The sequence below is a fragment of the Scardinius erythrophthalmus genome, assembly GCF_964197995.2.
Source record: "Scardinius erythrophthalmus genome assembly, chromosome: 4".
Classification (NCBI taxonomy): Eukaryota; Metazoa; Chordata; class Actinopteri; order Cypriniformes; family Leuciscidae; genus Scardinius; species Scardinius erythrophthalmus.
The window spans coordinates 54,352,048-54,370,018 of NC_138224.1; the positions used below are offsets into that span (position 1 = coordinate 54,352,048).

The window sequence follows — 17,971 nt, forward strand, 5'->3', positions numbered from 1 at the left end:
CTGCTCCCGGCGGAGAGGGCGGAGCTTCAAGAGTTTGAGTGTGTTAGCAGCTCTGATTACCTCTCGCAGACACACGCTAAAATGACAGAAACTGCTCTGCCTTTTATGTTTAAACGGAGTCAGACAAAGATGGAGAGACTCAAGAAGTGACAACACGCAGAATGCAACAGGACGTCTCTGAATGGTTATGTTGAATTTATGTTGCCTATGTGGAGTTAACTATCTTCAATTAGCGTATTCTGTCATGATAATCTAGAAATCGCTCGTATAGGAACTGTTGGGAGATGCACACAGAGTGACTTTCTACTGCATGTGAAAAGACGGATGCTACAGTTTGAGCTGACTCACAAATGTGCTAGACTACAACAACTCTTAACATGGACTGCGTGTTCCCGGGGGCAGGGTTTATGTAAATTTTAGGATTGGTGATGTCACTAACCCAGGAGAAATGTTGTGTAGTCCCTACCTGACTTTTTTGTAGTCCTTAAAAAAATTTTCTTTAAAAGCAAATATCTCCCTTTGCTTTGAACTTTGGCCGTTGTAACTTCGCAGATGTTGTTTATGATCAAACAGCAACATTACACACTAACTAAAGTTAGAAAAGTCAAATCGTACTCAACCACAATTTTAATTACTTTGATTACAACTGAATGACGTAATGCCCCCACACAGTCTAAATTAAAGGTCGTCTACCTCAACCACAAAAAGAAAAGAAAAAGCCTCAAGGGAAAGTATAAAGAGATGAAGAATATAAATAACAAATAATAATACAAATAAAAGCAGTGGTAATGAAGGTTAACAGTCAGATGAAGCCCACATTCAGCTGCGGTAAAATGACCTTGATTTCAAACAGATACACATTATCTATTGCCGTACTCTTTAACAAAGAACACAAACAGGGTCTCACATTTACATGATTTTATGTATTTTTATTAATGTTTGTAAGTGTGATGTTTTTATTACACGGATCACAACTGAATCATCTTTCTCCAGAGTGAATGCGCAGATGATTCTTGAAATTTCTCCTTTTTCTAAACCTCTTGTCACACAGAGGAAAACAACATTTTCTTTTCAGAATGAGTTTGTAAATGTCGTTTCAGGTCTGAGTGATATTTGAAACTCTTCTCACACTGAAGACACTTGTAAGGTTTCTCTCCAGTGTGAACCCTTATGTGAATCCTAAGGCTTCCCCTAACCGTGAAGCTCTTTCCACACTGAGGGCAGGTGAAAGGCTTTTCTCCAGTGTGAATTCTCATGTGATCCTCAAGGTTTGCTCTGTGTTTGAAACTCTTTCCACACTGATGGCATATGTAAGGCTTTACTACGGTGTGAATTTTTACATGATTCTCAAGGTGATTCATGTCTGTGAAACTTTTTTCACACTGATTACATGTAAAACAGTTCCCTCCTGAGTGAATCCTTATGTGATGATTAAAGCTTTCATTATATCTGAAACTCTTTCCACACTGAGGGCATATGAAGGGTTTCTCTCCGGTGTGAATTCTCATGTGAGTCGTAAGATTTGCTTGTAGTGTGAATCTCTTTCCACACTGTTGGCAGGTGTGAGGCTTCTCTCCAGTGTGAACACTCAAGTGAACATTAAGGTTTTTTTTCTGTGTAAACCTCTTTCCACACTGAGGGCATATGAACGGCTTCTCTCCAGCGTGGATTTTCAAGTGAATTTTAAGGCTGTCTTTTCTACTGAAGCTCTTTCCACACTGTTGGCAGGTCAAAGGCTTCTCTCCAGAGTGAACTCTCATCTGGAGGTTTCTAGTTTCTGTTTTATGTGTCTGTGAACAACTAAAAGATTTCTCCCCAGTCATGAAATCACAATATTTCTCATTCATTTCATTCAGTTCTTGACTCTCCTGTTTCAGCTCCATCAGGTCTAGGGTAAAAAGAAACAAATCAAGTTAATACCAGTTTAATGACACAGAGACATGAACACATTTAAACATGTAAAACATCAAATCCTACAACACGTTTGCTGAATCCTATATCCACTAAACAACTAACAAAGGTGTAACCGGCTATATCGGAACCTAATAACCTGTTATATCTGAACCTAATAATAATAATAATAATAATAATAATAAATTGAATTTATATAGTGCTTTTCACGAACTCAAAGTCACTTTACAGGGCAGGTAGATAATAAGAAAAAGAAACAAAACAAAACAAGATGCAGGCATAGATGAAAATGGAGGGGGTATGGGGCTAGGGGTAGGCAGAGGTGAAGAGATGGGTCTTGAGGCGGGACTAAAGGATGGTGAGGGACTCAGAGGTGCGGATCTCTTGGGGGAGGGAGTTCCAGAGCCTGGGAGCTGCCCTGGAGAAGGCTCTGTCCCCAAAACTGCGGAGGTTTGACTTGCAGATGCAGAGGAGACCGGCTGAGGTGGATCTGAGGGACCGTGAGGGTTGGTAGGGGGAAATGAGGTCAGTGGGGTATGAGGGGGCCAGATGGTGGAGGGCTTTGTAAGTGAGGACCAGGGTTTTGTAGGTGAACTGGTCCAGTTGTTTAATTGAATGTAATACTTTATGTTTGTAATTCTGAGGTGCGTTTCCCTTAAAACAGGGTTGTAAATCTCAGTTCCTGGAGGGCCACAGCCCTGCAGAGTTTAGCTTCATTCCTGCTTCAACACACACCCCTGTAGTTTTCAAATAGGTCTTGATTCCTTGCATAGGTTGTGTTTAATTAGGCTTTAAGCTAAACTCTGCCTGGCTGTGGCCCTCCAGGAAATGGGAGCTCTACCGCAAGTTCTGCCGAGAAGACTCTCATTCATTAATCACATTGTTCATTAACCACAGTTCTAGGCAATCACCACTCAACATATAGTATTTAACATGCAGGAAGAACTCGGGAAGCCCAGCATTTTGAGCGGTGAATGGAATTTGACTAACTTAAATGCCTCTGATTGACCATCGTCTCCTAAGCCACGGGCCGGTGTTGTGCCGAATTTCTGATTCCCCCTCGTGTGTACGCGCAATGACGTCACCACACTAGTCGCCGAATTTCGACTCCCTGCCAGAATCTGACTCCCCCTCGCGTACACGTGCAATGACGTCACCTCACTAGTCGCCGAATTTCGACTCCCTGGCAGAATCTGACTCCCCTCGCGTGCAAACTAGACGCGGCGGTCAATTACTTTACTGCTCATATGTTTGCTTTGTAAATTGCTTAGGCATGAAAGTTTACTTTTCTGAATAATATGTATTTTTTTTATTTTGATATACAAAGTTAACCACCAAATGTGGCCTTTATTGTTAATCTTAGTTTGATTATGGGGAAATACCATTAACAAAAATGGGCTAAAGGAAATCCCAACTTTTTGTTATTTCAGATAGATATGACAAATTATATTGAGTTACTAGGCCTACTTGGATTCAATAAATAGTAAAACAAAACGAACTAGGTCTCTATGTGAAGCTTTTATGCTATTTATATGATGATCTCACCTGTTCCTGTTTCTGTTTATATCATTTTATCTCTTTCTTTTACTTATAGGCTATTATTATTTTATACTGTACATGTTCTTTTACTATTTGTTGTTGACTACATTTGTATATGTGTTAGACTATTGTAATGTTTATTATTTGTAATTTGATTGGCATTTAATAAAAAAAGTAAAAAACGAAATCCTTTACTGTTCATCTATAGTTTCCATACCTGTAATTCCTGACAAGCATAAATTATAACTATATGTATTTATGCAGTGACACATATAAATAGGAAGTGAAACTGATATAAACATAACCTGTTTATTATATCTAATGGCTGGGAGGAAAATGTTTGGTTGGGGTTGGGGGCAGCATAAATTATAACTATATGTATTTATGCAGTGACACACATAAAATCGCTATAATTTTTAATCACAGCACCTGCCGAATTTATACTCCCCCTCCAATGTCAGCTTTGCAAGAAAAAAACACATGAAACTCGTATTACGTGATTATTTGTACTTATATATTTTTTTTCATAACTTTATCTTTCACTCACTATCTTATCTCACAGATGTCTGATTCATCTGAATTAATCTTATTATTATTGATATCATCCCTTGATTCTCTGCTACTATTGGAAACATTAGTACACCAAGACAAATTAATTGTACATGCAAACCCAAGGTACTTGGCAATAAAAGTGATTCTGATTTTGATTATTTAATTATTTGATTATTTTGTAATTGAAGAGCACCTGCATCTGCTTAGGAAAGCTTTTAAGGGCGGAGGAGAGCTCATCCTTATAGTCAACGTACAATTAGGTGTGCTTATCTATTGTGCTTGTTTGTTTGGTTCATTGATTGACATGGATCCTTCCATTTATAGACAAATTACAAATTACAAGAGCACTGGAAAATACCCTGATGGATTCACAAAGACGGAAAAAAACACTTTTTCACACGAAAAAGAGCAAACACATTTGACATTCAAGGTAAGATTGATTTGATAGTAATATAGGTGTCGGGTGAAGTGTGAGTCACATTAGTGTCAGTGAGGGTAATTTACAAATGTCAAATAGATTTTTTTTCCTAGATGGTGAACTGCTTTACAAACGCCACAAAGGCACTCCATCCGAAATAAAAGCAAAATTTGTTTGTGGAGCACAACAGGCAGATGAAATATTCAAAGACTTCCATGCCAGCAGCCATGGAGCTCATACTGGCCAAAAGAAGACCAGAGATGCCATCAGCAGAAGATTTTATTGGCCTGGCATGTCAGATGGGTAACGCATCTACTGATATTGTCAAAGTAATATTGTATATTATATTGTAGAGTTTACTTCACAGTACTTTAATATTTTATGTTATGTTGTTGATTCCAGGAGTTTAATCATGTATTTACTGATGTCCAGTTGAAGTGGATTCATATGTAGTGCATTATTTGTATTCTCTTTATTTATTTATTTATTTACTATTTAAATGTTGTATGCTTTGGCAAGGTGAAGCAGTGTGGACCATGCCAGGCCAGCAGATCCTCAATAAAAAAGGAGACTGAGTACACGCCTATTGTGGTATGCTTTTTTTTCCCTATCACAACCCTAAATAACTAATAATGAATAATACAGCATAAAGAAGCTACAGAAATAAGCTCTATATATGTACATGCAGATTAAACAGAAAATTGAATATTGAAATATGAACATTTTAAATAAGAGACAGACTGTAGGCCTAATGATGTTGATAATGCTCAAAATATTACTAAAGTATGGTTGTTGGTTTCTTTACTAGGTTACACAACCCTTTGAATTGATTGGCATGGACCTGATAGGCAAGCTCGCAGTTACGAGTAATGGAAACCAGTATATTTGCGTTATAATCGACTACCTTACAAAGTGGCCCCAGGCATACCCACTGAAAACAAAAACAGCGCAAGAAGTCACAGACTGTTTACTAAAATTTGTGCATCAGTTTGAGGCCCCTCAAAGGGTACTCACCGACCAAGGAAAAGAGTTTGTCAATGAGGTTAGTTTACATGCAAACATTTACATAAATACACTGATCTCATGAAGTGTTGTCCTTGTCCCTTTAAACATCTTTCTTTTAAAATTGCAGCTTAATGCACATGTCTGCAAGGTGCTGAATATTGAAAGGTCCCTCTGCGCCCCGTACCACCCGCAGACCAATGGACTCGTGGAAAGAATGAATGGAACGATCCAGAGGTGGGTTTTAAATATTGTATACTGATTGTAATTAAAAGTTGCCAGTGCAGATGTTGCCCTTGTCTGGCTGCTGCATAAGTCAGCTGTGTACATTGCTGTAGTTTAGCAGATGAAGAATGATATTAAGGTAATGTGTTTGATTCCCAGGACGCACACTGGAGGTCAGCTTAGTTCCAACATGGAATGGCATATCTAAGACTCATTCTAAGTCAATGTATTTATAATGTTTTAGATTTATGCATTCATAATAGAACACATTTAAAATTTATAAAATCAGAGAGCATGGTGCAAGCGTTAAATGTTTTAAAATTGAAAGGTTTTAAATGTAATAATATACTGTATTGATATACAGAGCTATCTGCAAACTGGTGAAAGACCAGCCAAAAACTGGGACAGGCACCTGGACACAGTCATGTTTGGTTTACGAACAAAAGTTCAAATGACAACCAAATACTCGCCATTTTTTTTCAATGTTTGGGAGAGAGGCACGTTATCCCTCTCAAATTGCAGAGCACTACAGGGTAACTGGACATTTTTTTTTTTTACTTTTGAAAGATATGTTAACGATCACCTTACATGTTTCAATATACTAACCAAGATAAGAACTTTCTTTTCAGATTGACAAGACTGTGGAGGACACGGTGTCCACTGAGGAGGTTACAGAGTCCACTCTTAATTTAAGTAAAATTTTAATGGATGTTAAGGGGAACATTAGTCTTTTTTTTACAGTTTCATGGCTTTTTCTAAAGTAACCTCTCACAACTTTCAAAGTTGGGGACAAGGTGTGGAGGAGAAACATCAGAGCCGAACAACGGAAAGGGAGAAAACCTGAATCCAACTACTTTGGGCCATTTACAATCCCTTGCTTGGAAGGCAAGAGTGCCGATCTTGAAAATGCAAGGGGTGTGACTTTCCCCAAAATTAACATTGGGTAGATCATCAATATGGTGCTTCAAGTGATCAGAGTTCCCCAAAGATTACAAAAGCCTTCCAACCCATCTGCAGTTCCTGTCACCACAGACTCCCTCTTGTCTGCTCCTCCCTGGCAAGTCCCTCTCCTGTTGCTCCAGCCTCCACTGTCTGCTCCTCTCTGGCAAGTCCCTCTCCTGTTGCTCCAGCCTCCACTGTCTGCTCCTCTCTGGCAAGTCCCTCTCCTGTTGCTCCAGCCTCCACACCAGCCCCAGCATTGTCAGACTCCACAATTGACATCGACCAATGTATGTAAGTAGTGAAACGAGATCCATCTTAATTTTTGTAGAATTGTTTTTTTTGTCGTTATGGCACTGTTTCACCATAAGTGAAAAACAAAATGATGTAAGACCAACATTTGTTTTCTCTTGCCTTTCATATTCAGTATCATAAAATGTACAGAGGAAGACCATGCTTCTCTATATTATTAATTTTACAGGTGTGAGAGAAGCCTGGGAAGGAAAGAATGTTCATGTCCTCTCAAAATTGGGGCCATTTAAAATTTTCTTTGAAGACATATGGAAAACTGCTCCCTCTCTACAAATTGAAAGTGAGGTTAGTCTTAGCTGTTTCATGGGTCTGGTATTCATATTTGTACTTGGTGCAATGCCTTTATTGCATCCACATAAATTGTTCCAAAGCATTAAACGTAAAATGTATCAAGTCAAGTCACCTTCATTTATATAGCGCGTTTAACAATATAGATTGTTTCAAAGCAGTTTTACAGTGATAATAGGAAATTACAGTAACAGAGATTGTTTTGGCTTTACAGCAGCTCTAGAATAAAGTTATTGTCCAGCTAAAGTTAGTTTTGATTAATTCACTTCTATTGCAAAGATCATCAAAATCTACTATTTATTTACTGTCTATTACTGTGTGTTATTAGCCTGGAAATCCAGACCTAAATCTAAAAGGTTAATGGTCTGGCATCGGTCAATGAAAATCGCCCAGCTCGAGGGGCGGCATCAAGCATGCATTTGAAAATCTCACTGCACGCAATTGGATAACACTACGACCAACCACAACAATAAACCCCATACGCTTAGCTACCAGCGGAGCTAACTGGTAGATTAGACTCTTACCATATCCGGTCGGCAAAACAGCAAAAACGTCCTTCTTGCAAAGGAACGATTCGAGCGCCATCTTCTGTTCCTCTTTTAGATAAAAAGCCAATTCTAACTCGTTCATTGTAGTGGCCAAAGCCATTTCAAACAACTGCTATTCATCCATAGCCATCTTGCAATGTTTCTGTTTAGCTTGCCTCTGGCCCGCCTATATCAGATAACCCACTGTGATTGGTGCAGCTCAGATCGAGGGGCATATTTAATGAGCTCCATTGCTCGACACCAGAGTAACTCTCTGAGCAAATTCAACTTGTGCTCTCACGAGAACTCTGGATTACCAGGGTAGTGTGTTATCCTATTTTACCTGAAACGGATCATCTTACTCCATTGATTCCGGTAAGGTCATGAACGCCTATATGTACTATCTAGTACAAAAATTTAATAGGGAGACAACAGAAAGGGCTTCAGCAATTGATTCATTTGAAATGACGCGCATTTGGGAAGGGGAAACAGCAAAAGTGAAGGTTGGTGGATTTCTTTTTTTAATTAAACTCTCAAATCTTCATTGTAACTTTTAGACATTTCAGAACTACATGTAAGATTACAACTGTTTAAATTTTAGATGGATCCAATGCTGTACCAATATATATTTGGGATCATCAATGACTGTCATCACTGGACTTTGTTGGTAATATTTTGTAGCAACTTGGTAACTTTATATATTATATATACAGCTTAAATAATAATTTTGCCTATAATGCAACATCTAATGTGTGAGTAGGTGGGACTTTTTTGTGGATTTTGTAAAAAAACATTTGTAATAATCCAATTATTAATCCAATTATTAAAGGTCCCATGACATGCTATTTTTTGTAGGCTTTAATATAGGCCTTAGTGGCCCCTAGTACTGTATCTGAAATCTCTTTTCAAAAATTCAGCCTCGGTGCAGAATTATAGCCACTACAAGCCAGTCCCAGAATGAGCTTCCTTCCAACAGGCCGTTTCGGTGTCTGTAGCTTTAAATACTAATGAGGAGGAGAAAGGCGGAGCAAGGTGGAGGGTGGGTGTGGCCTTGACCATCTTGCGCAACGGTACCGGTCCGTGCATGTTAACGTTGGATATAGCAATGGCACGAGGACACGCAGTCGTTCAAGCATTTCAGTTTGACCCAGAATCTGATCCGGATGGAGAAGCAACAACTCAGCAGTTCCAGCAGGACATTTACGAATGGTTAGTTTAAAATATTATGTCTGGATACGGTACTTTATTCGGATGGTTTACAGTTAATATCATGTAGCTAACGCTAACCTACTGTTGCCTTTTCACGGGAGATCTGTAACGTCTGTAATTTATCTTATTACAATTGCATCATCAAGCTCTGCGATCTTGAAATGCAGATATGGCGCGCGCCATTTAACCAACAGGAAAACGGTTATCCAAATAACAAAGAAGTGTACAACACTCGCGTTACAGTGTGTGTATTCACACACATAAACTGCATGGCTGCATAGCTAATGTGACAGCCACATTCTACATGTAACAGTCTAGGCAAACATAAACAGTAAAGCAACACACTTATATCATTAGTTGACTTACTGTTCCGAGGTGTGTAGCTGAGCCAAAGAGAGTGATCCAGACTTTAGTTTCAGACGTTCAGCAAGCCCAGCTCTGTATTAACCCTTCGGTGTTCATTTGTACATCCAATTATTGAGCAATTGTTATGCTTCGCTCGCTCAAAAGCCATGATATCTCTCGTGGACAAACTAAAATCGCGCGCGCGCGTTCCTACTTCCTTCCTAGCTCATTTTCTCATGGGCGGAAATATTCTCTGGGCGGGCAAAGCAGAGACAGGGGAGGTAACATTCCTCCTTATAACGTCACAAGGAGGAGATTCAAGATCAGCGCGATTGAGCTTCCATTTTCTCAAAGGCAGAGAAAGATAGCAAAAGCTCGATTTACACCGATTGAAATTTCTAGAAACTTGGGGACCATATACAGGCTAGGGGAACTCATATTAATGTTAAAAAACCTCAGAAAGTGAAAATTTCATGTCATGGGACCTTTAAGGTTATGATCCCAAAGGAACAGTGGGTTCTGTATTTGGATCCTCTTGGGGAGAGGCAACCTGACCTTAAAAGATGCCAGGAAGTGACAAGTTAATTACACCTTTTAAACCCTCTCTCCACCTATAGCTGGTGTGTGGTGAGCGCACTGGCGCCGTTGTTCTGTGGCTGCCGTCGCATCATCCAAGTGGATGCTGCACACTGGTGGTGGTTGAGGAGAGACCCCTGATATGATTGTAAAGCGCTTTGGGTGTACAGTAGTACATATGAAAGCGCTATATAAATGCCTCATTCTATTCTATTCTATTCTAAACAAGTCCTATGATGGGGCAAATTATCAATGAATGTTGAATAGAAAAAAAAATGGTGCTGTTCTGAGCTTTTTTTTTTTTGATTACAGGTCATTCATGAATCAAAAAGGCATCCATGTGTCCACGTGGGCATATGACACACTGCCACACCCAGACCAAAAGGACAGCAGTTCCTGTGGGGCCTTTGTCGGAAAAGTATTTGGATTTGGAAAAGGAATTGGCTAAGAGTACTGATTAAAAAGACAGTAGTCCCTAATGAATGGCATAAAAATCAGTTCAAACTCCAGCGTTAATATGCTGACCACATTCACCACTCACTGACAGTTAACAGAAGTTTGCTGGACAAAAAGCCAGTTCTGTTTTCAACAAGCAAAACAAATGTGAATTCTATCAGATTGGCCATAGCTACTTGCCTCCTACAAAACACAAGTAAGTGTGGAATACTATCACCTTGCCAAAAAATCCAAATATTCAGCCTGTTTAAACGTACAGTATGTCATTTTTTCGCCACTAGGGGTCGCTAACCTCATACAATAACAAAGGCGTAGTTTGATGACGCAACATTTGCTAAGAATTATGGATCTTGTCGTCAACGTCAAGCCGACCAATCTAATAATGTTTATGGATGAGTGAATACATCGATGTTTTTATCATGACTGTGACATGAAGCAGGTCGGGATTGCTAAGAGACAGCTATCAGCTCCACAAGCGACGCGATTCCCGCGGATATAAAAGGAATATGGACATTTTATTCTACCGAACTACACGCAAGTGCAGAATTACAACTCACAGGTCAGTTTATTAGACAAATTAAACTTGTGAGAGTTTGTCTGTATAAGACTAGCAGTAAGCTAGATCAATATTAGAATAACATACAGATCATATTCTAACATTTTATCATTGTTGGACTATATAACATTGATTAGTTTTATGTAAATGTACTCACCTGTTTAATAAAGTACATGTAGGAGCGGTCGAAGTCTCGGACGTGGAGCTCTCGTTTATATAATGTCTATGGGAGCTCTCGGCATCTCGAAAACACAGCGCTGATATTGATTCTCGTTTAGTTCTCCTTTTTTATCCAATGTCTGCTTGCCATGGTCTGTAATGTTTGAACGAAACAACAACAGCGTGCAAATAGACATTACGAACTACACAGTGGTCCATGTCTGTCGCCTTGGTTACTATCAGAGGGCTCTGGTTCATAGCTCTGGTTACCATGGCAGTACGAGCGGAAACCAGGGACAATGCGGATATGATGCCATTGATGGCGACAAAACGGAAATAAAGAAACGTGCTTCGAATTAAATTAAAATTTCTCCTGGTTTGAAAGTTGTTGGAAACAGTCAGGATAATGTAAGTACACCGCTAAAAAAAAAATATATATAACATAGATATAGTGATTTTTGCTATTTTTAAAGCAAAAAAGTTACATATTGTGCCTTTAAAGTAATTGTGAGGTTTGGCCTTGTGTCATATTATATTGGCTCTTCTCCCCTGGCATTGTCATAGATGATCTAAAAGATTTGTGCTTTCTCTGTGAAAGTCCTGACAATGGCACTGACTGGGTGAGTACTCTAACTGTACTTTTTATTTGATCCTTTTTTTTGTTGTTGAAAAGAGTAGTCTTTAAGTACACCATATTTATTTTTTCATCATAATGGATTTTCAAAGATAATTGTGTTGCATACTAATATTCACTTTGTCCCTATGTTAAAGGTCCCGTTCTATGCCCCTTTTCACAAGATGTAAAATAAGTCTCTGATGTCCCCAGAGTGTGTATGTGAAGTTTGAGCTCAAAATACCCAACAGATCATATTTTACAGCATGTTTAAATTGACATTTTTTGGGGCTCAGAAAAACGAGCCGTTTCAGTGTGTCCCCTTTAAATGCAAATGAGGTGCTGCTGGACGACACAGGGGGCGGAGCTTCATGAGCTCGTGCTCAGTCTGTCAGGAAAAATTCATCTCACAGAATGATGATAATATCAGAAACTCTCAGTAACGGCGTTCATTTCGAGTCGGACAATAATGCCTACAGAGTCAGAGTGCTGTATAGAGATGAAACAGGTATGGTTTAGTAGTTTAATTACGGTTATTATAACGTATTTGTCATCTGCTTGTAGGCTATGTATCCATTATTTATTAATAGCCTACAAGTCTGCTGTCTGAATGATGATCAAACATGTACTGATGAGTTTAATAAAGTTTATTGTACATCACACAAAAGATGAAGCGTCAGTTTTACTTCAGAAAATCACCGTAAGAGCTGAGTAAACACAGTAGGCTAAGTTATAAGAAGTGTGCAGGTAGCCAGTAGAGTTGAGGGAGCATTCCTGTGGGCGGAGGTTAGTCAAGAAACGGTTCTGGTGATGTCACTAATGCAGGATGTATATGAAGGTAAAACAGTAGCAAAACTCGAGAGCTTGCTAATTTGAATGTGAGAACTTGTAAAATTAATATTTGTATTTGTAAGTTGAAATTTATACTTGCAGCTCTGATGTGAAAAGCTGCATCTATCGATTTGCACACACAGACAATACTCAGAACACCTGTGTTTTGAATTCGAAGTTGCAGATTAATAGTTACAAATGTGTAAAGTGTCATTTACATAAACAAAATGACAGGCACAATTGTGTACTACACATTTATCTTTGTGCTTTAGTTCAGTTTCGTTGTACAACCACAAGTCGGCACTCACAACCTCTCATATCTGGCAGTACAACTTCAAATCCTAGCGCTTTGACTTTTGCTACTCTTTTTGCGATATGCCTGTAGCAAAACTCACTCGTGCACTTGTAAATGCAGACTTGCGAGAGCAGAGTCGGGGGCGGGGCTGGGGTCGGAATGAAGTCATTTTATTGGTCGATGCCTCACCAATGAACAGAATATGAACGCAACGCGTTTAATTGAGACAGTGGTATTAAAAGACCAAACAGGAAACACCATAAAGCATAGCCTATACAGAAAAAAATTGAGCACAGAATATGAACGCAACGCGTTTAATTGTACGTTTTCCTCGAAACCCAAGAAAACGCTTAATGAGGCTTAATGGACCAACAGTTATAAAATAAAAATTAAAAACAATAAAAAACCCACATAATTTGTTACTTTATTAATAAAACACTAGGCAGCAAGTTTATTTGCACTGAACACACATTTGCTTATATATATATATATATATATATATATATATATATATATATATATATAATGAAGAGTTCAGATGCTCATATATTTAAATTCAATAATTTCACTTAAATGGCAGTGAAGATTACCTATTAATTATCATTTAAGTGAAATTACTGAACTTAAATATACAAGCTTGATAAAAATGATCATTCTATAAGAAAATTTCAAATGGCATTTAGAGGCTTTTGCATCTGAACTCTTCATATATATATATATATATATATATATATATATATATATATATATATATATATATATATATATATATATATAGCCTATATATATATATATATATACATATATATATATATATGTGTGTGTGTGTGTGTGTGTGCCAATTCCATTGCAATATGAAAATGCACCTAAATTATCTGATAAGAATGTAAAATGTATACCTTAATATGCAATGTAAGTCGCTTTGGAAAAATGTAAATGTTTTAAATATTCACCCTAGCCTAACTGTTGGACACACAAAACTCTTTTACAGTCTATATGGTATATATACCATATATAGGGCATATATATATATGGCATACGTCATATGTTTTACGTCATATTCTGTGCTCATCTGCTTTTCTGTAGTATGCATTAGCATTGTGCCTACTGAGTTTGATAATTTCGTTTATTTATTTTAATATCAGTCTAATGCATTAAGCCATGTTAGTGTTTCAGTGCACGCGGGTTTCGTGACATCATCGAACTCCCATTTCATTGGCTAGGTGCCAACCAATAAAACGGCTCCTTTGACCCCCCCTTCTCCCGCCCCCCTTTCCCTCTCACCGCCTCTGAGTTTCAAGTGCACAAGTTAGTTTTGCACCTGATATGTCGCGAAAAGAGTAGCAAAAGTCAAGGCGCGAAATTTGAAATTGCAGTGACAGATTTGAGAAGCTGCAAGTGCTTAATTGAGGAAGTACCGCGAATGTGAACGTAAGATTAAACGCAAAATATATATTACAAGTTTGTGTCTGTCGTTGTATTTCTGTGAATGGCATTTTACACATTTGTGTCTACTTGTCTGCAGCTTCAGATTCAGAATACAGGTTTGTGACTATTGTTTGCGAGTGCAAATTTCAACATTCAACTTCAGATTTTTATTTTACAGGTTTTCACATTGGAGCTGTGAGTGTAAATGTTCATGTACAAGTACGAATATTTATTGTACAAGTTCTCAAATTCACATTTACATGCTCTCGAGTTTTGCTACTGTTTTACCTTCATAGATGTAGAGGGGTGTAGTCCAATCGAGCCGTTTTTTTGTAGTCAACTTCTGTTAAATAAAATATCTCGCTTGGCATTGAACTTTGAGCTTTATAATTTAACAGATATTATTTATGCTCTAACAGCAACATTACACACTAACTAAAGTTTGAAACATGGAATCGCATGCAACGGGACCTTTAAGATTGGCTGTGGCGTGTGCCCTCGGTGGTACCACTGTGACTGCGCAAAAACATAGATGGAAGTTACCAACTACTTGTGTCCAGCTTGTATTAAATAATATTAATTAAAGCTTTATTTAAATATGTATTAAATAAAGCTTAAATGTATTTATTTTCAAGTGTTGAGCAGTAGTTTCTCTTTTTTTTTATTATGGTTTAGTTTGTAATCCTATTTAATGGGATAGTTCACCCAAAAATGAAAATTCTGTCATCATTTACTCACCCTCAAGTTGTTTCAGACCTGTAAGAATTTATTTTTTCTGCTGAACACAAAAGAAGATATTTTGAAAAATGTCTGTAACCAGGGGTTGATGGACCCCATTGACTTCCATAGTATTTTTTTCTTCCTACTAGTCAATGGGGTCCATCAACTGTTTGGTTACAGACATTTTTCAAAATATCTTTTGTGTTCAGCAGAAACAATAAATTCTTATAGGTTTGAAACAACTTGAGGGTGAGTAAATGATGACAGAATTTTCATTTTTGGGTGAACTATCCCTTTAAGTTATTATTCTCCAACTTATGCGTTTTTGACCAGCTCATTGGAGACCACAATTAAAGACAACAACTTTGCACATACAATAAAAATTATTATTTTACTGTGACACATGTACATAAAAGGGGGACCAATAGTGAATGCAATGAAATGACATTTTCATTGAGCTAATAATAATAATTAGCCTGGCAAGCCAGACCTACATCAAGATGTTAGGTCTGGAAACTCACCATAGACGCGGTTTAATCTGAGGGGCGGGATAAACGACTGTCTTTCAAATTCCCTCTGCATGCAATAGGACAGCGCTTCAACCAACCAGAGCGTTTTCCCAACAGCGGAGCTAACGTTAGATAGATTCAACTTTTGAATCTGGCCGGCAAAACTACGAACACATCTTCCTTTTTTAAGAATGACTTAAGTGCCGTTCTTTGCTCTTTTCTCAAAGAAAAACTTAACTCCAAGTCCTCCAGAGTCGCGGCCAAAGCCGATTCGAAAGACTGTTCTCCAGCAGCCGTCATTCAGTGTTTTCAAGTCGCAGCCAGGTAACCGTCGCAACTCTGTCGTCATATATTAAGCCCGCCCCGCCTACTCTATACGCAACGTGATTGGCCTGACCCAATTTAGGTTTTTGCAGCTCGAAAGTCCATGGAGAGTTTCTAGACTGCCCTGGCTGCAAAATGCATTTTGCTGCCGCTATGGTGCGTCTAGATTTCTAGGCTAAATAATAATAACATTCCTGAATGATTTCACAGTTATAAGCATTTTACATGTATTTGTTTTTTTATCACCAAAATGCAGTTAATCATCCTGAAAACAGAAAGTGTGCACTTTTTAAAATACATTTAAAGTTGTAGGTAAATGTTAAAATGGACAACAAGTGTTATGTCCACTTCAGATGACTAGCCACCCAGTTATACTGGCAATTATCAGCCAGAATGAACTGAAAGTGCTTATCACAATACAATATCAAGTGTAAAACAGAGAATTTTTTTTAGCATCCATAGTAAGAGGTTTAACCAGCATGAGTTTCATGTGTCTTTGATTTTGCAAACCTGAAAAATTAGGTAATTATGATTTATATAATTTGCTTACACCTGTTAATAATCCTGGGGTTTGATTTAAATAAATGTACTGGCAGAGTATATCTAAGAATAATCTATGTGCAGAATTAAGTAGAACTTGTTGCACATGGTATTATTGGACTGTCTATAGTAGTAAACGGTGCACAATGGGAATAAATGTTAAATATTAACATTTCATTTTTGACTTGGTAAGTATAGTGCACTTAAACATAATGTCCTGTATGCCAGTGATCAGTTTTCGCAACGCTTTCCGGAAAACACTGATAATAAAAATAAAAAATAAATAAATAAAAAAGACACCAAACTTTATTAAGTAACACAAACAGACAAAAAATAAAACAGTCGCACCGACGTCATTGCCCATGCACGTGAGGGGGAGTCAGATTCTGGCAGGGAGTCGAAATTCGGCACAACACCGGTCCTGCTTTTGGGAAATGCACCCCTGAATGTTTAGGGGTATTTACACAACACCTTTTAACAGAAGTTTTCGGTTGAATACGTGAAACACACATTGTGGGATCGACAGGAGTGAAACACACACATGAAACACACAAACTAACCTGTTTGTTCCTCAGTATCTTCATGTTTGACTCTGAATGTTTCTTCAATCTTCACGTCTTCACTCTCCTCTTTAATAAACGCCATCTTTATAATAGTGTGTCACGTGGATCTCAGTCGCTTCACCAGGAGTTTTTCTGTGTGTTTGGACACTCTGTCCTGTTTAAGAGGAGAATAGTTAACAGAAAGAAAAACACACTAAACTAAATCTCTGAGTGTGTGTCAATCAGATCTAGTTCAGTAGTTCAGTTCACTGGTAAGAGAGTCAGTCAGAGAGAGAGTTAATGGACTTAAATGATTTGATTAGACTGAAAACTGGACAAAGGAACACATATTATACAGACAAAAAAATATTTTGGCATTTGTAAATAATATTTAATGGATTACACCGTGGAAAAAACTGTCAGTTGTCATTCCACATGTGTGTGTGTGTTGTTGTTCTTGCTGCATTTACACTGGTGAACTGCAGGAGTCGTCAGCGGGATTCGGTGATTCGAACGCTTACAAACTCTGAATCATTTGATTCATTTGAATCTTAACCGGTTTCAAAAAGCTCCGCTTCTCTATCATTACTCTCCAGAGAACAAACAGCGTGTTTATGATGAACTGATTCACAATATAGGGAGCGAAATGAGACGCATTTTTTTGTGTTATACATGTTTACTCACAAAAAAATTTCATTAATGTTATCTATGCACTCTACTCATAAAAACTATGTTCATTAATGTTATTAAGTAATGTTACATTTAAAAAATAACATGTTATATTTAATTTCTATATAATTATCCGAACTGGTTACATTGGTTTAAATACTTTAAATGATTAAAAAAACAAACCTTTCTTCAGCAGAATCACAGATGCAGGAGCGGCGCAGCCTTATGACGTCATGTTGTCACGCCAAAATAAAAGTCCCGTTCACACGAAATAGAAATTCACACACAGAAAACACATTCAAATGATAAGATAAAGGATTCAAAGTAAGAATCGCAGATTCCCAGTGCAGATTCTTTCAATGCCACTGAGATTTTATCAAAAGCTTCTGGCCTATATCTAAATATTATTATACTATATATATTTATATTATGTATAATTATACCAAATACTGAGCATTTGAAGCTAAACAATTAAGTTTGTGGTTG

At 37.8% G+C, this 17,971-nt stretch overlaps 1 protein-coding gene across 1 annotated transcript; it reads right to left on the reverse strand.

Moving 5' to 3' along the window:
• Positions 1-904: 904 nt before the first annotated feature.
• On the reverse strand, positions 905-17,736 carry LOC308689483 (uncharacterized protein). The gene is made up of 3 exons (XM_081363207.1): positions 17,669-17,736; positions 16,835-16,991; positions 905-1,888 (listed from the first exon to the last, which is right to left on the reverse strand). The coding sequence occupies exons 2-3, from the start codon at positions 16,917-16,919 to the stop codon at positions 1,044-1,046; spliced, it is 930 nt and encodes a 309-aa protein (XP_081219333.1). The 5' UTR covers positions 16,920-16,991; positions 17,669-17,736; the 3' UTR covers positions 905-1,043.
• Positions 17,737-17,971: the final 235 nt, after the last annotated feature.